General features: G+C 39.4%; 1 protein-coding gene across 2 annotated transcripts in view; it reads right to left on the bottom strand.

The window, feature by feature from the left end:
* The window catches only part of COP1 (COP1 E3 ubiquitin ligase), a 133,591-nt gene that overhangs the window by 58,732 nt on the left and 47,585 nt on the right, over positions 1-27,274 (bottom strand). For both annotated transcript variants that reach the window (XM_070939228.1, XM_070939227.1), the window contains exons 12-14: positions 25,190-25,333; positions 3,519-3,627; positions 1,495-1,576 (exon numbers count right to left, since the gene is read on the bottom strand). In XM_070939228.1, coding sequence (XP_070795329.1) covers positions 1,495-1,576; positions 3,519-3,627; positions 25,190-25,333 — 335 coding nt within the window. The remainder of the gene's footprint in view (positions 1-1,494; positions 1,577-3,518; positions 3,628-25,189; positions 25,334-27,274) is intronic.

Genomic DNA, 27,274 nt, shown 5'->3' on the forward strand with positions numbered 1-27,274 from the left:
CTTCACTAATCCACAATGGATTAGTGAAGACCTCTTACAAAAAAATAAATAAACAACATGATGACATCATCAGCCACATCCCCTGCACTCCATACAGGGAAGAAAGACACAAGACAAGAGATTCTAAACTATTTTGGGACATAATGCAATAAACCAACATGTGGCCTTAATATAAAACCAAAGCACAAGAGACTTATTGTTAATTGCTGCTGAGTTTTGTTTAATAGTTTTGAGTTTTATTCTTCTAGAAAATATTACACACTAGCAACATTTTTGAATTAAGTCATTTTCTTTCAACCTTCAAACTTTTTTAGTTTAATGTTTACTCAAAACTTATAGTCACCTTTCCTATTAACTGATCTAAACTGATAAAAAAAAGAAAATAGACAGTCTGATAAATTTTTCCCAAACCCTTTTCAATGACAGTTCCAAAAGCAATCAGATTTTTTTTTTACAATATGGTAGACGTCAAGTTCTTTTTCTGCACAAATCAATAGTCAGAACCCTTTTATATAAAAACAGTCTATTTATCTTTTTATTACTATTCATAAAATGGTTGTTTGATTATAGTGACAATTATTTTGCCCACTTCTTATATTTCAAATTTCGAAAACATGGCATGATGCTATGATTACTGTATAAGTACAGAACTGAACATTCAGAAAATGACTGCTTTAGTGTCATAACTATTCATAAAATAGAAATAATGGAACTGGGTGTATAAAAGCAAGTTAAAGAGATACTTTGTTGTGACTGCAATACAATTTCACACACAAAGCTTAAACACATATTTGGGAAAGAAGTGGCATTGAACCCATTTCCTCTGAAAGTTAAACTTTCAAAAGTCATAATGATGATTGGTATATTTAATTTTGTTTTAGTACTAACTTTCATTAGGCTATGATTAAAGCATGAAACAAAGAGGAAGTCATTAGGGCTAAAGAAGACAAGAACGTGAACTCATAGTTCCATGTGGCTTGAAAGTATGTAACTTAATTTATTACATGAAGGATCCTACACATCTATTTTATTATCAAAAGGTTTTATATATGATATTTGTGCTTAGAGAGCCAGTGTTGTGTAGTTGTCAGAGACTCGGGTTCCAATCCTTCTATAGACATAGAAACCAGTTGGATGACTGGGGCTCATGACTTCTTCTCAGCCTAAATCAGCATCAAGATCTGCAATAAGCTAACTAATAAACAAAAAAAACCTATAGAATTGAAAGCCACTGTGAAGTAGTAGCTAAGGTGCTGAAATAGAAGTGGTAAAATCCAAGTTTTCTCTTATGTCTAGAAACCAGATGGGTGACCTTGTCACTGTCTTTCAGAGTCAGGCTTTGCAACAAGCCAGCTGGTAAATAAAACTCCTCCTCACTAAATGATAATAGCTTCCCTTTAAGAACCAGATACAGTTAAAAAAAGACAAGTAGATACTGCAGCTATTAATTCAGCTGTGGCATAGTGATGGTGGGGGGGGGGGGGGAGGCAATACCTTTTGCATCATCAGAACCTGAAGCCAAGAGTTTAGGATCCATCAAGTTAAAGTCCACACTCCAGCATCTTTTTTCATGCTCCTGTTTGTCATGGGGAACAGAAATAGTATGATAGAAAATTCTTCTTCAATATAATCAAGGTAATGATGAAATACATAGAACTTTGGTTAAATTTTTATTGATAAAACTTTACTATTTTTCTTCTACCTAATATAACTGATTGTACTGTTTGATAGCAGCCTCGGCAAGGACACAAAGAGAGCTATCTTGATACCTAGTTAATTTTTTAAAAAATTACGTTTTGAAGACCTTACATTACTCTTACAACGGTATAGTTTCAACTTGCTAGTAATCCCTTATGGAATTTCTGAAGAGGCAACTGCTAAATTTCACCTCTAAAAACAAATTAGCCACTTAGTAGGATGTACAAGCAGTATGTTTCTCTACAGATTCGGTTCTCAGAAGAACTTTATTTAATTAGCACATCCGTTTCAGTATCTCTAGTCTCCTTAAATGTGAATCCACATATGCTGGAGTTTCTAATTTAGGATTAGAGATTTTAAAGTCAGTTTTTTTTTTTAAAAAATCAGTTTAATAACTTCTATTACCCAGATTTCAATTAGAAGCAAATTAAAACTTTTTGAGAAAACAAGAATCTGAATGTTGTCTCCAAGCTAGAATTCTAAGCAAGCCTATTGGCTTGTACAAGATCTTTTACTCCTATATTTTTATTTGGATAATCTACTAACAATTGATTTAGTGAATTAAATATTTCAAACTCTGGACAGGGCAACTGGGATATAAATTATTGCAATAGTTTATTTGAATAACAAATTTAAAAAATTCTACTGAAACATTAAATACATAAATTTCCTCATAATCCTAAACAATATCCCACTCTATACTGTTGAGCCTCCTTTTCCATCAACTAATTCCTGATTCTAAATGCTTTGTCCACTGCAAAGTTTTCATTTTCAGTACTTTAGTAGCAACCGTTCTATCAATATCAGAACCATTAAAAACCCTGTTTTCTCTAAGCCATATTTTTTTTTAAAAAAAAAAAGATACGAAAGTGATTCTGGGTGCAAAGACATCTAATGAGTTATGATTTTTAGCATTCACAAATAAAGCTTATAAATCACCACATGCTTTCAATAAATGATCTCTTGTATTGTTATTTCTGTTCCTTGACATAAATCTACCGTGTTTCCCTGAAAATAAGACCCTGTCTGATATTTTTTTGAACCCTGAAATAAGTGCTTGGACTTACTGCCATGCACTCAAAAGCCCGATTGGGCTTATTATTAGGGGATGTCTTATTTTGGAGGAAACAGGGTAGCAGCTAGTCATTTTAAACAAGAATTTAATAAGAATTTTTCAACAAAAATGTTAACAAGTTTTCCTTTGATCCATGATGAAACAGTTAAAAAGGACATCAATTGAAAGCAACATACCACTGGACAGATTTATCACATGTAAATATCAATGGTCCTGGCATCTGCAATGCCAAACCATAAAGCAAATGATTAATGACACTCATCTCCAATGAGCTATGGTGGTGCAGTGGTTAGAATGACAGCAGTTTGGCAGTTCAATTCTCACCGGCTCAAGGTTGACTCAGCCTTCCATCCTTTCGAACTGGGTAAAATGAAGACCCAGATTGTTGGGGGCAATATGCTGATTCTATAAATTGCCTAGGTAAAGGTCAAGGTTTCCCTCACACATATGTGCTAGTCATTCCCGACTCTAGGGAACGTATACATATATAATACTATTTTGTTCATTTCCTATACACACAAGAACACATTTACCCATTTTTTCTTTTACATCCAACGTCCCTCTCTGTTTTGCACACATGTACATGCACACCACTTATTCTCTCATACTCATTTATTTGTCATAGAGGCCAAATTGTCTCATCTGCAATCATTTTCTCTTAACTTTATTTCTTGGTAATATTTTTGATCTTGATTTTGATTTGATTTTGATCAAATTCCCCGTAACAAAACCAGCATTTCTTTACCTGATAGACTTTTGAACGTTGCCCTGTGAATCCATCCCATAAGATCACTGTTCCTTCATAGTCACTGCTGGCCAAAAGGTTTTTGTGGTAACTACTCCAGCTGATACAGCTGAAAAAGAGAGGTAATACAAATACATTTTATTCTACAACTATGGATATTGTAAATTAGATAATGTAATAATTCAGACTACTTTATGCATCTCCTGCAGATTTGTTTTCATACTCCTGATTATTATTATTATTATTATATTATTACGCATCATCTGCAGATTTGCTAGTTTCATACCCCTGGTTATTATTTAGGTCAAAATTCTAAATTCAAATGGAATAAAGCTAAATAAAGCTAAATTTATCGGTGTCACTAGACCTTATTATATCAAGAAACATATATTTAAGAAGTTTAAGTTGAAAGTATTCTTTCTTTGTTAGTGGTTGTAAGAGAGAGCCTTATTCAACCGACTGGAAGAGGTCATCTAAATTCCAATACCAAAAAATGGAGACTTAATAGTGTGTGCAAACTATTATACAATATTCTTAATTTCACATATTAGGAAAATAATGCTTAGGATCATCTAATGTGGATTACAACCCTACATAGAAAAGAAGATGCCAGATGTTCAAATTGGCTTAGGAAAAGACTAAGGAATATTATGCTGATGCATGCTGAGTAACTGAAAATGAAAAAAATACCAAAAAGAAATCAGTTTGTACTCCATTGATTATAAAAAGGCCTGACTGTGTCCATTACATCAAGATGTGTAACATGTTCAGAAAACAGGGATGCTAACATCACATTGTCTTCATAAGAAACTTATATACAGGTGAAGAAAGCATGGTAGGGACAGAACATCGCAAAACAGACTTGTTCCAGGTTGGCAAAGGAATGTGAGAAATTTGCGTAGTCTCCTTTTATTTATTCAACATAAATGCTGAATATACATATTAAGGGAGGCTTGACTGGAAGAACATTGCTTTAAAATTGAGGAAAGTAACATCAGTAACCTATGCTATACTGATATTACCTTGATAGCCAAAACTGCAAAGGATCTGCAAACTCTAATAATAAAAGACAAAAGGCACAGTTTAAAAAGGAACTAAAATTAAATGTAAAGAAGACCAAATCAATGATAATAGGTAGAACCACCAGTCTTAGAATTTACAAATTCTACAAAGACACTGAAGTGGGGATAGCTTCTGCCTTTTCACATCAAGCATCAACAGTAAAAGAACAAGCCATCAAAAATGTATTTCAAGTTAGCACTTGGTAGAAGAGCTACAAAGGCTCAGGAAAAAGATACTCAAATGGCATCCCATGGATGCAAAAACTGGACTTTGAAGCAGTCGGATAGGAAGATCATTAATGCTTTTGAACTTAGATATTGGAGAAGACTCTTGACAATACCATGGCAGTACCGTGGATCAGCAAGCAAATTAACTCAGAATTCTTGCTCAAGGAACAAATGACCAGACTCAAACCATCCTACTTTGATACATTAGGTGAAAAATCCAGCCCTCTGGAAAAGTTCTAATGCTGGGATAGGCAGAAGGAAAGAGAAGAAGAGAATGACCAGCAAAAAGGTGGATGGACTCCATTTCAATGACATTGGAAGACATGAAAGACCATGTTAGTGATAGATTATCATGGAGAAAATTTAACTATATGGTCAGAAAGAGATGAAAATGACTTAACGACACATAATCAATTTTCTTAAATGTAAATATATTTGAAATGTATGCCATATTTGTCATTATATTTCAATCAACCATTGAATTTGATATAAATTCCTGTTTTAGATGTCAACAGAACAAATTTAATGGCCTAATGACGTTTTTCTATTCTGCACTAAAGCACAAGGCTTTGAATAGTCATTAGGGCTTACAGAATGTAGAGTATGGCATCTTCAGTTTTAACTAGTTTAGAGCAGAGAAACCCATACCAGTATGGTGCAAAACCTATTCATTAGTACCTTCCAAATCTATTTTTCCATTCTATACTATTTCTTTTTTTTTTCTTTTTTTTTCCAAATTTTTTATTGTAGACAAACATACACATATAGACATAAACGTTAAAACAAACTAGACATAAACTAACTATACAATGAAATCAAGTCATATAACTTGAACTTTGAAAATAGAGTTACTTCGGTAATTATATATCAATATATCTATATATATTATCTTTCATCTTGTATCAATGTTTATATAACGATATTTCCTTTTATTTCCTTATTTTTGTGTCATTGGGTGGTATTCTCTTATTTCGTGTCTTTTTTATCTAACCATTTGTACCATTCTTGCCAAATTAAGTAAAAGTCTGTATCTTCTTTTCCTTGTATTTCTTTGGTCAATTTATCCATTTCTGCACATTCCATAATTTTTTGTATTATTTTTTCTTCTGGTGGCGTGTTTTCCAATTTCCACATTTGTGCAAAAACGATTCTAGCTGCGGTTAAGATGTGTATTATCAAGTATTGTGTCTCTTTTTTATAGTCCTTTGTCAATATACCTAGTAGGTAGGTTTCCGGTCTGAGGGGTACTTTTTGGGCGGTTATTTCTTCCAGCTGACTTTGAATTGTTTTCCAAAATTTTTTGACTTTGGGGCATGACCACCACATGTGGTAGTAGGTCCCCTTCTGTATTTTACACTTCCAACAGTTCTGATTAGTATTGGGAAACATCCTTGCCAACCGTGCAGGGGGGAGATGCCACCTATAAAACATCTTGTATGTATTTTCTTTGTAGGGCATGGACATTGTCAGCTTAGTATTTACTTTCCATATTTTTTCCCAATTCTCTAGGTTAATATTGTATCCAAAATTTTTAGCCCAAATAATCATATTTTCCTTCACCACTTCTTCTTCCAATTTGTATTTTAATAGATAATTATATATTTTAGTTATTAATTTGTCATCTGATTGCATTATAATTTTATCTAATTCATTTTTTTCTTTTTGGATTCCAAATTTTTCCATATCACTTTTATATCTTGATTTTATCTGTAAATACGGCCACCAATCAATATCCGTGCCCTGTTGTCTCAGCTCTTCTCTTGTTTTCATATCTCCCTCTGTGTTCAACAATTCGTCATAGGTTTTCATCCTGTCTGTGTCCATTGTGTTCGGGTAGATTTGGGCCTCCATGGTTGATAGCCATCTTGGGATTTTGTCGTAGTGTTTTCTCCTTATTTCAGTCCAAATTTTTGCCAGTGCTCCTCTGATATAATGTCTCCTGAAGTGTTCATGTTGTCTGGGTTTTTCCTCCCATAGAAATGCGTGCCAGCCTTTTGACAAGTCAAATCCTTCTAATGCTAGTGTTCGTTTATCTTTGAGTGTCATCCAATCCTTAATCCACGTTAAAACTGTTGCAGTGTAATAGGTTTGCCAATCTGGTAGTCCCAGGCCACCCCTTTCTTTAGTGTCCTGTAGGTGTTTCAGTTTAATCCTGGCTCTTTTTCCTTGCCATAAATACTTTAATATCATTTTGTCAAGGTCTCTGAAGTATGATTTTCCTGGGTTTATCGGTATTGTTCTAAATAGATATAGTATTTTTGGTAGAATTGTCATTTTAATTGAAGTAATTTTGCCTAGTAGTGATAATTTCAATTTACTCCATACCTCTAAGTCCTTCTGGATTTGTTTGGCCAATTTGATGTAATTGTCCTCTTTGAGGGATGATACCTTATTGGTGAGCCAGATTCCTAAATATTTTATTTTTGTTGTTGTTTGTATTCCTAATGTCTCTTCCAATTCTTTCTCCTGGGTTTTTGTCAAATTTTTGGTTAGTAGTTTTGTTTTTTGTCTATTAATTCTCAATCCTGCCACTTCGCCATATTGATCTATCTTCCTTAGTAAATTCAGTCCTGATTGTTTTGGTCGTTCTAGGATGAATACTACATCGTCCGCGAATGCTTGTAATTTATACTCCTGGTTTTTTGTTCTTAATCCTTTTATTTCATTGTCGTTCCTAATTTCATTCAACAGTGGTTCCAATGCTAATATATATAATATAGGAGAGAGAGGACATCCTTGTCTCACTCCCTTAGATATTTTGAATTGATCTGTCGTCTCTCCGTTTATCCATATTTTTGCTATTTGGTCTGAGTATATTGTTTTAATCATATTTAAGAATTTGTCGCCTATTCCCATTTTTTCTAATTGCAATATTAAGAATCCCCAATTAAGATTGTCGAATGCCTTTTGTGCGTCAAGGAAGAGTAGAGCCATCTTTTCATTTGATTTTTGCTCATAATATTCCAGTATATTAATTATTGTTCTTGTATTCTTATTAATTTGCCTGTTTGGAATGAATCCATTTTGATCAGGATGGATGTAATTCACGATAATTTTCTTCATTCTCTGGGCCATGATTAATGTAAATAGTTTATAATCTACGTTTAGAAGTGATATAGGTCTGTAGTTTTTGGTTTGGGTGAGGTCTGAGTCTTCTTTGGGTATCAGAGTGATGATTGTTTCAATCCATGATTTAGGAATTTTGGCTTCTAAGATTGCTTCATTTAGGACTTGTAATAGAATGTCATGTATTGGCTGGTATTCGATTTTGTAAAATTCCGCTGGGATGCCGTCTGGACCTGGTGTTTTATTGTTATTCAACTTCTTCTTTGCTTCCATTAATTCTGACATCGATATTGGTTTGTTCAAGAGTTCTCTTTGAGTTTCCTTTATTTCTTGAATGTTGGATTTATTTATATATTCTTTCACTTTTCCCAATTGAATTTCTTCCTGTGCATATAGTTCCTGATAAAAATTTCTTACGATTCGCTTTTTTTCTTCGTCCATGTGTTGTAATTGCCCTTGTTCATCTTGTAGTTGGTGTATTATTTTTTTTTCCAACCAACGTCCTGTTTTATTTGCGAATTCGAATTGGTTTTGTTTTGCCATTTTGATTTTCCTAGCTATTTCTGTTGTTGTTATTAGATTTATTTCATGTTTGATGAGATTTATTCTCCCCTTTATCTCTTTCTTGTCAGGTCTATTCTGTAATTCTGCTTCCTGTTTTCTGAGCTCAATCAATAAATTGTTTCTTCTTTGCTGCTTCTCTCTGTTTTTCTTGGCCTTAAATGAGATTGTTAATCCTCTTATATATGCTTTTGTAGTGTCCCATAGGACTTGCAATGATGTTAGTTCCCTGTTGTTTATTTGGAAGAATATCTCCATCTCTTTCTTTATCATCTCTATATATTCTTTATCTTTAATAATCTCTCTATCCATCATCCATCGTCCCCTTTTTGGCTGGCCTTTCCAGACTATTGTTATAGGACTGTGGTCCGCCCATACATTCGGTGTGATTTCAATTTCTTTTATATTTTCTCTTAATTCTGCAGTCATCCAGGCCATGTCTAGTCTGGACCAGGACTGATGGGGGTTTGAGTAATAAGTGTACTGTTTTTTAGTTTTATTCAGTTCTCTCCAGGCATCTTTCAATTGTAACTCTTGAATCATGTCCTTAAAAGAATCAGGTAGTGTCTTTTTCCTAGAGTTATTTTTTTTTGTTACTTTGGTAGTCATAGTCCATGTCCACGATTGCATTGTAATCCCCTATTATACATAGATGTTCGTAGTCTAATTCTTTAATTTTATCATGTATCTTTTTAAAGTATTCTTTTTGACTCCCGTTCGGGGCATATATTGATATCAATAACATATTTCGGGTCTCCATCTTAATATCTATCATTAGTATCCTGCCATCTTCATCTGTGTAAATTTGTTTTGCCTGGATATGGCTTTTAATGTATACTGCGATACCTCTTTTTTTTTGATCTGATAGTGAGGTGAATAGTGTTCCAAGTTTTCTGTTTTCTAGTAACTGTTGATGTTGTTTTTTGATATGTACTTCTTGTAGGTTGATAATATCTATGTCTAATTTTTGAAGTTTTCTGAAAGTGTGTGTTCTTTTGGTTGGTAGATTAAGGCCGTTTATGTTAATTGAGATTAATTTCAACTCTCTTCCCATTTCCTTTAGTTTTCCTTTATTAGTTTAAGTTTACTTGTGTTTCTTGTTACCATATGTGTTTTCCCCCTAGCCCCTTCTCTCTCCATCTTCTCTCTTTCCCTAGGTTCCTTCTCTTCCTTTCCTTTTTTTGTTTCCCCCGTGGGGTGTTCCTGGTTTACATTATCTAAATCACGTCTAGTTTCCTGTTCCTCTTCTATTATAAAGTGAGTGTCAAAGAATTCTTGTGCCTTCTCTATCGTATCGATTTTATATTTTTTGTCGTCCCAAGATATTAAGATTCCCTCCGGCACCAGCCAGCGGAACATTATTTGGTGTTGAATCAGTAGGGTTGTCAGAAAATTATAGTTTTTTCTGTATTCTCTTATTCTTCTTGGAACTTGTTTTAGGGTTATTATTTCTTTCCCTTGGTAGCAGGGTTTTCCCTCTCTCATGGACGTGTAAATCTCTTCTTTTACAGTTTTACGTGCGAATCTAACATGTATTTCTTTAGGTAGTTTGTGCCTACGAGCATAGTTCGTATGAACTCTATATATTTCGTCAATTTCCCTACTAATATCGCTTTTTTCCTTTTGGGTAGCCTCTACTAATATATCTGTCATCAGGTCTCTTAGATCTTCTCCTTTTGTTTCTGCAATATTTTGAAATCGCAAAAAGAATGATGCTTTTTCTAATTCTAAATGGGTAATTGACTTTTCGAGTTCTCTATTTGACTCTATTTGATTTTGTTCGATATTGTCCATCTTTTTCTCCATTAGGATCATTTTGGCTTCCATGTTTTGGATTCGTTCTTCATTTTTGACTATGTTTTGTTGTATTCTCTCGATCTTATCGTCCATTTTTTTAATATTATCATTTATTTGTCCTACTTCTGATTTCAATTCCTCATGGTTCTTTTTTGTTTCTTCGTGGTTATTCGCAATTGTTTCTTGGGTTTTGTTCATCCCCTCCTGAATCATAGCTAGTATAGACTGTATATTCTGTATGCTGTGTGCACTGGCAGCTTTTTCTTTGTCTGTAGTTAACATCGTGTCTATGGTTTTTTGTTGTGCAGGTGAAGATTGTGTAGATATTGGGTTTGTTGTTAATTTTTTCCCTGATTTAGTTATTGTTAGTGAAGATGTTGCCATCGTTGTCTTTTGTATTACTTTTCCCCAAATTTTCATATACTAATTGATTGGGGGTGGATGAAATATCGTTATATAAGGATCGGGTTAATTAATTCAAAGGAGTTAGGGGGAAAAAACAATATTTTAACAATTCATTCTTCTATTCTTATCCCTAAACAGTATAATGCAATTAATGCTTAAATACCAAATAATCACAATACTTAAATTCACTTTAAAATTAGACAATCTCTATATAACCTTTATATGATAGATCAATGGGATTTAAAGTTCTCTATAAATCATCTAAAGTATTCTATTGAGTTATATCACCGTTACCAATACATGCTACATATATTAATTATCACAATTATTATTCCTTAATGATATCTATAACAATCTCTATGCAATGTCTATATTAATATCTAACTTTCTAGTCAATATGCAATATAATTCCACTTAATCAATATATTATTTTGCAATCTATATAGTTGTTTCAATATGGTAGGAAACAGTAAGACAATAAAAGAGAAGAGAAAAAAAAATAGTAATGTTAAATCAATTCCTTAATGTATATTATAATAATTTCAAATTTGATATTAATGTTCTTTAAGCAAAATTAAGTAAGTTTTAAAATAGATAAAATTTAGTAAATTAGTATTTAAAGTTCTCAACTATATCACTCTCAGACCAATTGGGGTTGCTTCCTTCTCCTTTCCTTCTTCCTTCGTTCTTCAGTTCGCCTTCTTTTCACCCATCTGTCCCAGTTCTATTTCAATATCCTCTATTAAATCCGTAAGTAAATCAATTGTTCCAGTATTTCTGTGTAGCAAGTTGTATCTCCTTTGCCAACAGTGTCAATGTATCTAATGTCTCACTACGAGTCTCGTGTCTGTAGTTGAATTTATTATTGTCGCTGGATACAAAGTGAAGGTTTTCTTCTCCAAATCCTCAGTCCGCCATTCGCTACTGTTCAGTTGGTTTCCTTCCGCTCCCAACGATCTTAAAAAAATCTCAGTTCTTTAAGTTCACTTTCTACAATCTTTCTCTTAAATAATCCTTTTTTTCCTCTGTTAAGTCAAATTGTGTTGTTTTAAGGTTATAATCCACCGCTTACTTATAATCCTCTTTGTCTGTCACTCGTTCCTTTCGCCTGTCAAATCTGCGTTGTCACTGTGTGTATTGAGCTTTGCTCCGATCACTGTCTCTCGCCGCTTGCTTGACGATCTTGCCGCCACTTTTTGGAGTCCTATTCTCGCCAATATATTTAGGTCCTTATGATTATACCTTTATATTTCAATCTGCTTAATCTTTACCGATGTTTCTCTTGAATCTTCGCTTCCACACTTATCGGTTGACAGCGCTCCGGCCGGCCAAAATGGCTGGTTTTTTTCCTGGCTGGAATTAGGAGGGTTTCCTCTGAACCTTCAGGGTGATTGCTGTCACACCAAGGTCCTAGAGAATCCTCCTTTTTCTATCGACCTCTCCGTGGTCGATAGTGCCAAAAACAGCTTCCAATCAAGAAAATTGTAACTTCGGGGACGGAGCCTCGTTCCCCTCGTTCCTTACACGCTGACGTCACCGCCGGAAGTCCCATTCTATACTATTTCAACATGTCCTACTCTATAAGGCATGTATCAAAAATAATTTATTCTTAGCTGAACCTATCTGTTATTTTATCTACATTGCTATTTCACTCATTCCAGATCACTGCAGGAGGGATTTTAGAATTCCAGTGACTAAATGTTCCTATAATAAAATGTGCCATTACTTCCTTGAAGGTACAGTTGCAAGAAAAAGTATGTGAACCCCTTGGGATTACATGGAGTTTTGCATGAATTGGTCATAAAATGTGCTCTGAACTTCATCTAAATCACAACAATAGAAAAACACAGTCTGCTTAAAATAATACTAAACAAACATTAGATGTTGCCCTGGTTTAATTGAACATAACATGTAAACATTCACAGTGCAGGAAGGAAAAAGTATGTGAACCTTTGGACTTAATAACTGGTTGACCCTCCTTTGGCAGCAATAACCTCAACCAAATGTTTCCTGTAGTTGCAGATCAGACCTGCACAACGATCTGGAGTAATTTTGGACCACTCCTCTTCACAAAACTGTTTCAGTGTAGCAATATTCTTGGGATGTCTGGTGTGAATCGCTCTCTTAAGGTCATGCCACAGCATTTCAATCGGATTGAGGTCAGGACTCTGACTGGGCCACTCCAGAAGGCATATTCTGTGCTGTTGAAGCCATTTTTTTGTTGAATTACTTGTATGCTTTGGGTCATTGTCCTGTTTTGTTTTGTTTTTTAATTTGATTTATATGCCGCCCTCCTCCGGAGACTCAGGGCGGCTTACAATGCATTAAGCAATAGCCTTCATACTTTTGTATATTTTTATACAAAGTCAGCTTATTGCCCCCACAAGCTGGGTCCTCATTTAACCTACCTTAGAAAGGATGGAAGGCTGAGTCAACCTTGAGCCTGGTGAGATTCGAATTTACAGTAATTGCAGACAGCTGGTGTTAATCACAATGTTTTTAGTCTGCAGAGCCACCAGGCCCCTGTTGCATCACCCATCCTCTGCGGAGCTTCAGTTGGCGGACAGATGGTCGTACGTTTTCCTGCAAAATGTCTTGATAAACTCTGGAATTCATTTTCCCATCAATGACAACAATCTGTCCAGGCCATGAGGCAGCAAAGCAGCCCCAAACCATGATGCTCCCTCCACCATGTTTTACAGTGGGGATGAGGTTTTGATGTTGGTGTGCTGTGCCTTTTTTTCTCCACAAATAGTGTTGTGTGTTCTTCCCAAACAACTCAATTTTGGTTTCATTTGTCCACAGTATATTTTGCCAGTAGTGCTGTGGAACATCCAGGTGCTCTTTTGAAAACTTCAAACGTGTTGCAATATTTTTTTTGGACAGCAATGGCTTCCTCCGTGGTGTCCTCCCATGTACTCCATTCTTGTTTAATGTTTTCCTTATTGTAGATGTGTCAACAAAAATGTTAGCATGTGCCAGAGATTTCTGTAGGTCTTTAGCTGACACGCTAGGATTCTTCTTTACCTCATGAAGCATTCTGCGCTGTGCTCTTGCAGTCATTTTTATAGCACAACCACGCCTAGAGAGAGTAGCAGCAGTGCTAAACTTTCTCCATTTGTAGACAGTCTGTCTTACCGTGGACACATGAACATCAAGGCTTTTGGAGATACTTTTGTAACCCTTTCCAGCTTCATGCAAGTCTACAATTCTTGATTGTAGGTCTTCTGAGAGCTCTTTTCTGCGAGGCATGGTTCACATCAGACAGTGCTTCTTGAAACCAGTAAACCCAAAACAGGTGTGTGTTTTAAAGGGCAGGACAGCTGTCAGCAACACATCCAATATCATCACACTGATTGGAGTCAAGGTTGGTCACTCCTGACTCCAATTAGCTCTTGGAGAAGTCATTAGGCTAGGAGCTCACATACTTTTTCCTCCCTGCACTGTGAATGTTTACATGTTATGTTCAATTAAACCAGTGTTTCCCAAACTTGACCCTTTGAAGATGTATGGACTTCAACTCCCAGAATTCCTCAACCAGGCATACTGGTTGGGGAATTCTGGGAATTGAAGTCCATGCATCTTAAAATAGCCAAGTTTGGGAAACACTGAATTAAACCATGGCAACATCTAATGTTTGTGTAGTTTTATTTTAAGCAGACTGTGTTTTTCTATTGTTGTGACTTAGATGAAGTTCAGAGCACATTTTATGACCAATTCATGCAAAATTCCACGTAATCCCAAGGGGTGCACATACTTTTTCTTGCAACTGTACAGTATGTAATACATATTTATCACTGTGTTCCCTTTCAAGATAAGCAACTATATGTAGAGCATAGCAAAAAAGAAACAGGCAATAAGCCAACAAAATTAAAGGCATGAGATAAAAAAAAGTAGATACAGCTAAATGCAGTTTACATCAATACAATTCACTATACTTCTTTGTTTCTTTATATTCTTGAAATCGGTATTTGCTTCCACCATATTCATATAGTTTTCAATGACCTGTTGAAGAGCAAAAAACCTGATCTATACACTTCCTGCCTAGCATAAAACTGTAAGCGATTTTGGATCACCTCTATGTTTGTTATCCACAGGCAGTTCTCAACTTATGACTAGTCATTTGACAATCATTTGAAGTAAGAACATGCTCAGAAAGGATGCTTTGCAGTAGGGGTTCATTTGGAATTGGACTGCTGAAGTGGCGGATAACATTGTGCACATAGTGCATTTGTGCCCACCACTCAGCGGAAAAAATCCCCTCTCCCCTTCCTCCCCTGCCAGTCCGTAAAGCCGGAAAGGTTGAGGAACTCTGCTTTACAGCACAAAAATCATTTCTGGCTGTTGTAAAACATTTCACCACCACCTCACCTGCAGCCACATGACTGCATTTTGGATGCTTGGAGACCTGTTTTGACTGGTTGCCAAGCACCCCACAATCAGGTGATTTCCATTTGCAATCTTCTCTGCCAGTTTCTCCAAAAAAAATCAATGAGGAAAGGAAGTTTGCAAGCTACTGCCACCTGCTGATGGACATTCTCCTAACTTTGGGAGCTGACTGAAAGAGCTGCTGGGCTGCAGAAACAGGGTTCACAGAGGCATTCTCTTCTGTGCATGGAAAACACTGAGAAGCCAATGAATGCCATTATTCTGAAGGCTACAAAAAGATTTGTATCCTTTAGAATGATCACAGTTGCTAGCTTTCTAGCTTTCCTCAGCTAGCAAATGCAATTATTCCCAGGATCGTTTGGAAGCCCTTGACAATTTAGAGAAAGAGCCTTCCAAGTATTGAAACAGTAGGGCCCGCTTGCAGGATGGCATGAGGCGGTCATGGTAGGAAGGTAGTGCCTTGCATCAGCTGGGCTCAGCTGCAGCTATATAAAAAGGCACAAGTAAGTGGACCCAGGCATGGTAGCATGGGGAGAATACCTCTCCACAGTGCTTTGCTTAATGACCGTACAATTGTTTAATGACAGCAACTGTGAGAGTTGGAACTGTGGTTGTTGAGTGAAGTGATCATGTGGTCCTGTGAGTTTAATGACCGCACTGCTTAATGACTGAGATTCCAATCCATTGTAATTGTAAGTCTAAGACTAACAATCTATCTAATCTATAAAGGAAGGAATCAGATTGGATAGAAATGCTGAAATAAGAAAGAAAATATTTTTCTTTTTTAAGACAAATTGACATTTGGAAATGTTTAAATTTTTTAATGCTTTCATCAGCTAATTTAGTAAATTTGTTATTGTAGGAAAATAAACTGCATTGTATTTGTATTTGTATTTGTATTTATTGAATTTGTATACCGCCCTACTCCCGAAGGACTCAGGGCGGTGAACAGCCATAAAAATAAAACATGGAAATACAAAATTTAAAATAGAGATAAAACAAATTAAATAAATTTGGCTGAACCATATTTAAAACCCCAATAATTTAAAACCAAATTTAAAATTCCCATTTAAAAGCGGAGAAGTTTAGGTCAGGCCGGCTTGCTGGAATAGGAACGTCTTAAGCGTGCGACGGAAGGTACGCAGATCCAGAATCCTCCGTATCTCAGGGGGGAGCTCGTTCCAGATAGTAGGTGCCCCCACAGAGAAGGCTCTCCCCCTGGGGGCCGCCAGTCGACATTGTTTGGCCGACGGCACCCGGAGGAGCCCCTCTCTATGGGAGCGTACTGGTCGGTGGGAGGCTATTGGTGGTAGCAGGCGGTCCCGTAGATAACCAGGTCCTAAGCCATGGAGCGCTCTAAAGGTGATAACCAAAACCTTGAAGGGCACTCGGAAGACCACCGGGAGCCAGTGCAGCTCGCGCAGGAGGGGCGTTACATGGGAGCGCCACGTCGCTCCCATCACCACCCGCGCAGCTGCACTCTGCGCCAGTTGGAGCCTCCGAGTGCTCCTCAAGGGGAGCCCCATGTAGAGAGCGTTACAGTAGTCCAGACGGGAGGTGACGAGGGCATGAGTGACCGTGCGTAACGAGTCCCGATCCAGAAAGGGACGCAACTGGCGGATCAGGCGAACCTGATGAAAAATCCTCCCAGTCACGGCCGTCAAGTGCTCTTCTAAAGACAGCCGTGAATCCAGGAGGACACCCAAGTTGCGAGCCCTCTCCGTGGGGGCCAATGCTTCGCCCCCAATAGTCAGCGATGGCACCAGCTGACTATATCGGGAAGTTGGAAACCACAGCCACTCGGTCTTGGATGGGTTGAGTCTGAGCCTGTTTCTCCCCATCCAGATCCGTACGGCCTCCAGGCACCGGGACATCACTTCAAGGGCATCGTTGGGGTGGTCTGGGGTGGAGATGTACAGCTGGGTGTCGTCAGCATACTGATGGTACTCCACCCCGAAACCACGGATGATCTCGCCCAGCGGCTTCACATAAATGTTGAACAAAAGGGGCGAGAGGACCGATCCTTGTGGCACCCCACATATAAGGGGCCTCGGGGTCGACCTCTGCCCCCCTGTCAACACAGACTGCGACCGGTCGGAGAGAAAGGAGGAGAACCACCGTAGTACGGTGCCTCCCACCCCCAACCCTTCCAACCGGTGCAGCATGATACCATGGTCGATGGTATCAAAAGCCGCTGAGAGATCTAATAGGACCAGGACAGAGGAACAACCTCTGTCCCGAGCCCTCCAGAGATCATCCACCAACGCGACCAATGCCGTTTCCGTGCTGTACCCAGGCCTGAAGCCCGACTGGAACGGATCTAGATACGTCGTTTCATCCAGGTACCGGGGAAACTGTCGTGCCACCACACTCTCGACAACCTTCGCAACAAAGCGAAGGTTGGAGACTGGACGATAATTAGCCAATATTGCCGGATCCAGGGAAGGCTTCTTGAGGAGAGGTCTCACCACCGCCTCTTTCAAGGCGGCGGGAAAGACACCCTCACTCAATGAAGCATTTATAATCCCCTGGAGCCAGCCTCGCGTCACCTCCAGGGAAGCCAGCACTAATCAGGAGGGGCACATGTCCAACAAACATGTGGTCGCATTCAGTCTACCCAGAATCCTGTCCACGTCCTCAGGGGTCACAGAGTCAAACTCATCCCAGATAACATTCTCAGGACCTGCCTCCGTCATCCCCACTGGATCTACCCAGTCGGAGTCCAGATCTTCCCGAATCTGAGTGATTTTGTCATACAGATACTGAACAAAGTCCTCGGCTCTTCCCTCCAAGGGGTCCTCCCTCGCTTCTTGGTGGAGCAGAGAGCGGGTCACCCTAAACAGGGCGGCCGGGCGGTTATCTGATGACGCAATAAGAGCAGCAAGATGAGTACGTTTCGCTGCTTTTATCGCCACTAGGTAATTCTTAATATGAGATCTTACCAGTGTCCGGTCAGATTCAGTGCGACTGGCCCTCCAACTACTCTCTAGGCGTCTTTTCCGGCGCTTCATCTCCCTCAGCTCCTCGGTAAACCAAGGAGCCAGGTGAGATCGGCGCCGGGTCAGAGGCCGCAAAGGCACGACTCGATCCAGAGCTCCAGCGGCCGCCCTATCCCAGGCGGCCACTAAGTCTCCAGTCGAGGCGTGAGCCAGGACCTCAGGCATTGGCCCAAGCTCCGTCTGGAACCTATCAGGTTCCATCAGGCGCCTGGGGCGGTACCATCTTATCGGTTCCGCCTCCCTGCGGCGGGGAGCAGCGGTTCGAAGATCAAGGCGAAGGAGAGAGTGATCCGACCATGACAAGGGCTCGATGGCTATGTCCCCTATCTCGAGATCACTCAGCCACTGTCCAGAGACAAAAATCAAGTCCAGTGTGTTTCCCCCCATGTGTGTAGGGCCATGAATTAACTGGGTCAGATCCATAGCCGTCATGGAAGCCATGAACTCCCGAGCCACCTCAGACGTCTCACCCACGGATGGCAGGTTGAAATCCCCCATGACCATAAGTCTGGGGGTATCAACCGCCACCGCGGCGATAACGTTGAGTAGCTCGGGCAGGGCTGCTGCCACGTGGCAGGGAGCCAGGTACGTGATCAGCAAACCCATCTGAACCCCATGACCCCACTTCACAAGGAGGGTCTCACAACCGGCCGTCTGAGGAACAGTGGCCTCCCTCGGCCTAAAACCTTCTCTAATAATAACCGCTACTCCCCCGCCTCTCCCCTGAGACCTCGGTTGATGGAATGCGTGGAAGCCTGGTGGGCACATTTCTACCAGAGGGACCCCTCCCTCCAGGCCCAACCAGGTCTCCGTAAGCCCTGCCAGGTCCACTCCCCCCTCCAGAACAAGATCACAAATGAGGGGGACTTTATTTACTGCGGACCTGGCATTGCACAACATCAGCCGAAGGCCCGGGCCCTGAGGGTCTGTGCAACCTGGAGAACGAGTGGAGCCTTGGGGGCCGGAGCACGCTACCGCATGGAGACAGCGGGTGCGTGCTCCCTTAACATGATATGGCCCCCTGCTCCCGCCATATCTACCCCTCCCCCTCACAGTACCGATGGTAAAAACACAATCTGGACAAGCTTGACCCCCCCCCATTTCCTCCGGAACTCCCACCCCCCCCGCCGCGTATAGTGGCCAGGCCTGACCTTCCCCTTGGTGGGTTATCCCCCAAACCCACTACCCTAGTTCCAGTTTTACCTCCCCCCCCGGGACCCCTTAAAATTTTTTCCAAAAATTTACATAAAAAACCCCTCAACCCCCTCTTCGCCGCATGCCACCTCTCTGGGTTCCAAGACCCGTCATTGAGGTAGGCCCTCGATAACGTAGAGGGCCAGGCTTGCGAGAGGGGGGAGTCTCGCAATGCAAGAAGCTGTGCCCTTCGGTACATCTAAGCTCTGAGGTAGTGATAAGGTATGGCCCAGGGCTCCATGATAGTCCAAATTGTCCTGAAAAAGGCAGGTTGACCATAAGCGGAAGAGTCTCCACTGTCCTCTCACGGCAGTGGAGGAGTCCAATGTTCCAACCAATTCGAGGGTAATCGTCCAACCAGCCTCTCACGATGGTTGGACAACTCGCCATGGGGAAGATGGTACATCCCATCGATAGTGAAACAATGATAGAAACCGGCTCCGTTCGTCCTCCTGTAAGCTGCCATTTTTCATACAGCCAGCGTGCTAGATAACAAACAGAGCCAGGTCCAAAGTCTCCAGAAGAAAGTAAGCTGTCCACAATATTCATACAGGTAGCGTATAGATGGATAGTACAGGCAAGCGGATAGATGGAAAATAGGTGGGAGCCACCTCCATCGAGCAGAAACTGGCAGGGCAAGCATGTTAGTCATAGGGCCTGATAATGGCCCAGCTAGGACGGGGGGGGGGGGGGAAGAGGGTTAACCAGGGCTGTGCAATAACTCCAACAGCCCCTCCACCCTCGTTAACCCCCCCCCGAGTCTTCCAGGTCTTCCAACCATCCTATGTGCCCAGTCCTAGCCCCCCAAGATGGCTATAAAGGAGGCCTCACCATGGGAGCTAAAATTTGGGAATTACCCCAGAGCCCCATGGCGGCCCGAAGTTGCCAAGATTTAAAAATTCAGAGATGGAGGCTCCCCCCTCATGTTCTTCCTCGGCTACACGACTCCAGCCATCCCAACAGCTGCTGCAACGGCGTCGGCGGAGGCACTGGCATCATCGCGGGCACCACCAACAGCCACATCTTCCATTCGCCCTCGCCTCCTTTGACGCCCGCTTCCTTCCCCCCGACGTCTACCTCCACTGCTCCGACACGGGGGGGCGGGGGGTGCAGTCCGCGACGACGCCAGCGTCCCCACCACAGCCGCCGCACCAACCATCCAGACATAGCCGAAAGCCGGCCGTTTCTATTTCCTCCGCCGCCACCGCCGCCGCCGCCCATAGATCACAAACGCCGCCCTTCTCGTGGCGGCCTCGGAACAGCTGTTCGTCGGAGCGTCGGTGCCACGCTGTTCTTGGCACCTTAGAGAGCCCAAAAAGCGCTCAGTCAACCGGCTACAAGCAACGCCTGCCGGGCAGGGGGTCCCAGATGGTCAAACGACCCCCCCGGAGACCCTCGCAAGCCAAGACCCCATCTCTATCACGGCGAGCCTAGACCCGGGTCGCCATCTTGGAGCATGCGCAGAGGTAATTTTGCATTATGCAAAATGATACATCATACTCATTTAAAGTAATAATTTTCTTCTAAGAATGGTTTACTAATACTCTTTTACACTTCTTCTGTGAACACTTGGAATGTTTGCAAACATATCACAACACCTCAGCAATTTTTGGATAGCTTATATAAATGCAAGGACTTTTACTCAACAAGCACATAAATTAAGGCAAATTTTTCCACTGTAATTTTTTTTTTTTGGGGGGGGGTGTCTATTTTTCTAAAAAGCCCATCACTGCTTCGGATGATAGCATTACCGGTAGTAGACACTGAGAGACCAAGAGACTCTTTTTGCCTCTCTTTCCCCATAAGTACTATGTGATGTTATGTTCACGCTATTCACAAAGGAAACGTTTTTCTCCATGCTACAATGATTCTACCTCAACTAAATGAACTCTAGACACTATACAAGAAAAGAAGGATTATAAAGAAAAATATACTAATGTAAGAAACAGGTACACAACAGGTACAGGGTCTACTGGAAAAAACTAGATGTTTATGCTCTTCCAAAGGCCAGCATGGTTGGTGCCATACATACTTCCAGGAGGCAGGGGCAATCACAAAGAAAGAATTTATACAGTAACCCTCAAGATGATACTATTTCATAGATGAAATCCACAGCATGCTGATCCTGCAAGATCTTAACAGATAGACAAAAGCCAGAGGGATGCCATAGACATCAAAACCCCAAACCTTGAAAGGTTCTATAAGTAGCTAACCAGTGCAGCCTGTGAAGTAGAGCTGTCACATTGGCAAACCAATATATGCCTAGAACTTACTCATGCTGCTGCATTCTAATTGGCCTTCGGCAACAGCCTTGTGCAGAGGACATTGCAGAAATCCAAACAAGAGATGACTAAGACATTACTGACTATTTCCCAATTCATGAAAGGATGTAACTGGCCTACAAGATGCATCTAAGGAGGGATTCTTCTTGTCACAGCTGCCATTTGTTCTTCAAAACAATTTGATCTCAATTCAAGGTCACATATTCAGAATAACAGAGTTGGAAGGGACCTTGGAGGTCTTCTAGTCCAACCCCTGCCCAGGCAGGAAAGCCTACACCACTTCAGACAAATGGTTATCCAGCATCTTCTTTAAAACTTCCAGTGTCGGAGCATTCACAACTTCTGCAGGCAAGTTATTCCACTGATTAATTGTTTTAACTGTCAGGAAATTCTCCTTAGTTCTAAGTTGCTTCTCTCCTTGATTAGTTTCCACCCATTGCTTCTTGTCCTACCCTCAGGTACATTGGAGAATAGCTTGACTCCCTCTTCTTTGTGGCAGCCCCTGAGATATTGGAACACTGCTATCATGTCACCCCTAGTCCTTCTTTTCAACAAACTAGACATACCAGTTCCTGCATTCTTCATATGTTTTAGCCTCCAGTCCTCTAATCATCTTTGTTGCTCTTCTCTGCACTCTTTCTAGAGTCTCCACATCTTTTTTACATCGTGACGACCAAAACTGGATGCAGTATTCAAAGTGTGGCCTCATCAAGGCATTATAAAGTGGTATTAACACTTCACATGATCTTGATTCTTTCCCTCTGTTTATGCAGCCTAGAACTCTGTTGGCTTTTTTGGCAGCTGCTGCACACTGCTGGCTCATATCTAAATGGTTGTCCACTAGGACTCCAAGATCCCTCTCACAGTTACTACTATTGCGCTAGGTACCACATATACTGTACCTGTGCATTTTGTTTTTCTTGCCTAAATGTAGAACCTTACTTTTTTCACCATTGAATTTCATTTTGTTAAGATAGTGCCCAATGTTCAAGTCTGTCAAGATCAACAGCCAGAAGATATAATGGTATGTATGACAGATGTTAGGAGACTGGGCAAAGAAATGCTGCCAAGGGAACAGTCAAATAAGAATTAGCATAGTCCATAGCTAGATAGCAGAAGGGGAAAGAGGCTCAGAAGAGATCTTCCTTAATTTCTCAGACCATACAGGGAAGTGGGGGAAGGAGGGATTTGTACTTTCAGACTTGCAAGTTTGATCTAAGCTCCCACAGGGTAAACCAGAAAGGAATCACAACTAGATAAGCTAATTCTACTTTATTGCAAACTACATTGACAGAATCTTACAACTCTGAAAGTATAGATAGTCCTCAACTTAGAACTGTTCATTTAATGACTGTTCGGAGTCACAACAGAACTGAAAAAATTGACTTGTGACCGTTTTTCACACTTATGACCGTTGTAGCATCTCCATGATCATGTGATCAAAATTCAGATGCTTGGTAACTGACTCATATTTATGATGGTTGCATTGTCCCGGGGCCATGTGATCACCTTTTGCGACTTTCTGACAAGCAAAATCCATGAGGAAGCCAGATTCATTTAACAACTATGTTACTAACTTAACAACTGCAGTGATTCACTTAACAACTGTGTCAAGGAAGGTCATAAAATGAGGGAAAATTCACTTAACAGATTCTCACTTAGCAACAGAAACTTTGTGCTCGATTATGGTCATAAGTCAAGGACTACCTGTACAATTACATCTCATATACAGTCTGAATACTTGGTTGAATCGTGTGGGTGTTCTGAGCCTCTCCCCCCCCCCCGGCCCCCCGGCCCCAGCCACTACCCAGCTACAGGCTAGGCTGCCTTCTTTCTGACAGTGTGTCTACCCCCATATTTTTCACACATACCAATACAAAAAGCCAGGAGGTTCCACAAATTATGCACAATTCTGGTCACAAGTAGTGCAACTTCATTCAGAATTAATGTTGGTCAATCACTGGCCATGGGAGATTCTTGTTTTCATAGCCACTCAATTCTGACTGAGCCCAAGCATGTTCTACCCCATCTATGCTTCAATATGTTCCAGGCACCAGGGCCATGGGTGAAGATAGCTGGATATCATCTAAGTATGGATGATACCTGATATTGCCCGAAAGATTCATATAGCAGTTGTGCTGAACCCTGAGCAATATTGCAAAGCAAGGGCTTCAGTCTCTATTGATTCTCCCCACTCCCTAATCACCAACTGGAACCAATCCCAGAGAAGAGGAGAACCACTGAAAAACAACACATCCCAACTCTTAGAAGGATACTGTGACTGCTGATATTTAATACTAGCCTAACAGCTGCAGTGTAACCCTAAAAAAATGCTCTCTAGCTATTTTCTACCTACATAAAATAACCAAACAAAATGATTAAAAAAAAAAACAAGTCCCAAACCACAGATGAAAAACTTTACTACTGATACCGAAGTCTGGCTTTTTAAAATTAACTTAAGATAAATGAAACAAGGGATAATGGAACAGCAGGGAAGCAGGGCCACCTGTACTTTGCACTCATTAAATATCCAATTAATACCTCTTTAAACTTCTTCACACAACATAAATTTTAATTCTATTTTAATTTCAAAATGAATTATCACACAATGTATTGAATTTTCTTCATTTTCTAAAAATGTTCTAAGTTAAAAATTAGAAGATGCGTTTTCCATACAGCATGCTGAGAAGCTTCTGTTATTAATGGAAAGATTAATGAATATGTTATACATTCCATCTGTTGAAATAATTTTGTTTATATAACATGTCATTGTCTACTCATGCTTGTAAAGATGTCGTGACAAAAACCCATCTTTAAAAAAGTAAACTACCCTTAGTAAATAAAATGTTAAGTTAAATAAATAAAGCAACAGTCCTATGTCAGATCTTATAGGGAAAAATATTTTCAAACTTTAACTTATCAATAGAGGTAGTCGTCAACTTACAACAGTTCACTTAGTGACCATTCAAAGTTACAACGGCACTGAAAAGAGTGACTTATGACCAATTTTCACACTTATGACCATTGCAGCATCCTCATGATCATGTGATCAAAATTCAGATGCTCGGCAACTGGTTCATAACGATTGCTGTGTCCGAGGGTCATCTATATTACGACCTTCTGACAAGCAAAGTCAATGGGGAAGTCAGATTCACTTAACAACCATATTACTAACTTAACAGCTGCAGTGATTCACTTAACAAATGGGGCAAGAAAACTCGTAAAATGGGGCAAATTAACAAATTTCTCACTTAGCAACATAAATTTTGGGCTCAATTGCGGTCATAAACTGAGGACTACTTGTATATAGGTCAAAGTGAAAATTAAAATGAATCTTACATTATACAGAAAGTCATTCATATACTGCCTTGGCATTCATTTTTGTTGCTTTTATTTCCATTAAAATTATAGTAGTAGCAAAATACATCTATCCTTACTAGAATGCTAGTATCCAAGAATAAGCAATCATCAGTGCTGTCCTAAAGATAGTTAACCAGATTTGGATTCTTTATGACAATTGTTTACCAAAACATTTAAACAGTAAATTCTATCATCTTGTCACTGAATAATATTTCTGCAGAACCATTTAATAATGGTTGTAAGTCAAGAACTACATGTACTCAAATATGGAAGTACAGGAGACAAGACACTCTTACTTTTTAAAATCGAAGAAGAGAAGCAACATATACCTGATTTTGGAATTACATGTCATTTCGTTTTCTGGATAATGAATATCAACTGCATCCTGAATGACTGTGCCATATTCATAGACTTTAATCTTCTTTGTGACTCCCGCAATAGCAAAATAGTCACAGTCTCGATCAAATTCAATACTAAGAAACAAAAACACAAAAGACACAAATTTATGAATATAACATATTGTTTTCTTATGATGATGATGCGTATTATTTTTCAGGAGAACACCATCTCCGACGTTCAGGTTAAGATACCAAAATTTCTAACTTTTAAGTTTGCAAAAGGCTACCTTCTCACTAAATTTTCTGTCTTGTTGATTCATTTCTACTGGTAGAATAAAATTAACATGAGAAAGGAAATTTAATCCAGAATAATAAAACAAGAGAAAAGAGAAATTAAAAGGGAAAATGTGTGGGGAAGTAAATGTTATTCCTGATATTTTTTTAAAATGCAAAAGATGGACTTGCTGGATTGTTCAGCATTGTATAAAACAATACACCAGAGCCAGGTTGGCTATTTCTTCCAAATTGCCACATTACCAACTATCCCAATGACAAGGAGGACAATTTACCCATATAACCTGAGAATAGTACACAGTTTTTGTATCTGAATTAGTGTGTAATTGTGACTTACTTACTAAAATAGGTTGACTCTGTCTATTGCTGGCTATCCTTTCCTTTGCTCTATCAGGAACAGCATGGGCAATAAGGGATGCAATGTATTCATCCTAAAAACATACTTGCAAAGAATGCACTAAAAATAATTAAATTTAAGACAGAGAAATTTCTGAGTGATTTTAATGGAAGTAACCATTAATTATTTGATTTAGTATTGTCTGACTAACTCCTTATTGATTTTGGGCGATTCATGGTACATAAAAAATATACAGTCCACACAGAAAACAGTAAACAAGATGGCAAATCTGACCAGCAATACAAAAACATATATTACACATCCCAAAATAGGCTTCAGCCACCCTGGTCCAGAGTCCATTTTGGAGCTGAAGAATGGGCTGAAGAATGTGTCCCTAGCAGAGCAAATTATATTAAGAATACAACTGACAAAATGGCTTAGGATACAACTGAAGCAAGAAAATGCTGGAAAAAATATTTTCTAGATGTCTATGAAAATGACAGCAGTATGCTAAAGAATGGAATTAAAATAATTTCTATGAAAGTTAGTACCCAAGAAAACAATGATGAAGTCCCAAATATTATGAGAACATGGAACAATTGCACAGGCTCTGTGAACCATTTAACCTGGATGTGAAGACTGTACTTACATTTGATGACTGGAGGAATGGTGGCATGGTTCATCTATATCAGAGGTGGGTAACTATGGCCCAGTTATGACTTGTGGACTTCAACTCCCAGAATTCTGGGAATTGAAGTCCATAAGTCATAAAAGGGCCAGTTACCCACTCCTGCTCTATATGAAATTTAAAAAAAAAAAAATAGAAAGGCTTATTTTGTTACATTTGTCTGGGAAGGAAGCAGAATTCTGACTAAAAGGGCACAACTGGTGATAAAGAGGAAAGTCTGAAAAGTCAAGTGCTGGGTTATATTTATAATGAGTTTTGCAGACCAAAGCTTGCAGATCATTGAGAAGCATGTGTTTGTTAGAAATAAATTTTATTGCACATTTCTCAATTTAGAGAAGTGCATAGGTTTAGATTAAGAGAATGCTTTGGAAGGAATGTTGGTTGTGATATCACAATTCCTGTTCTCTATATAGGCCTGTATCATTTAGCTATATCACATTAATCAGAATTTTTTTAAAAAAAACCACATCATTTTTTTGAAGATATCAAAGAACCCCCAAATTGATATCCAAATTCTGGTTAAAAAGTATATCATGACTTAGAACTTTATAGATGCTGAATTAGCTGAATTTAATGCTTGAAAACTGCACTGTCACTATATCAATCATTATAAAGTTGTTCTGAAATGAAAAAAATAAATTCTAATTCTAAAACTTGGCAAATTTGGAGTAGCTTCAGGTTTTGAAGCTATTTTTTACATTATGTCAGAGGAACAATGATCACAACACTATATTAGACATTGTACAATAATCTCTTT

The sequence above is a fragment of the Pituophis catenifer genome, unplaced genomic scaffold (assembly GCF_029215685.1).
Source record: "Pituophis catenifer annectens isolate HBS135680 unplaced genomic scaffold, rPitCat1.0.hap2 SCAF_3, whole genome shotgun sequence".
NCBI lineage: Eukaryota > Metazoa > Chordata > Lepidosauria > Squamata > Colubridae > Pituophis > Pituophis catenifer.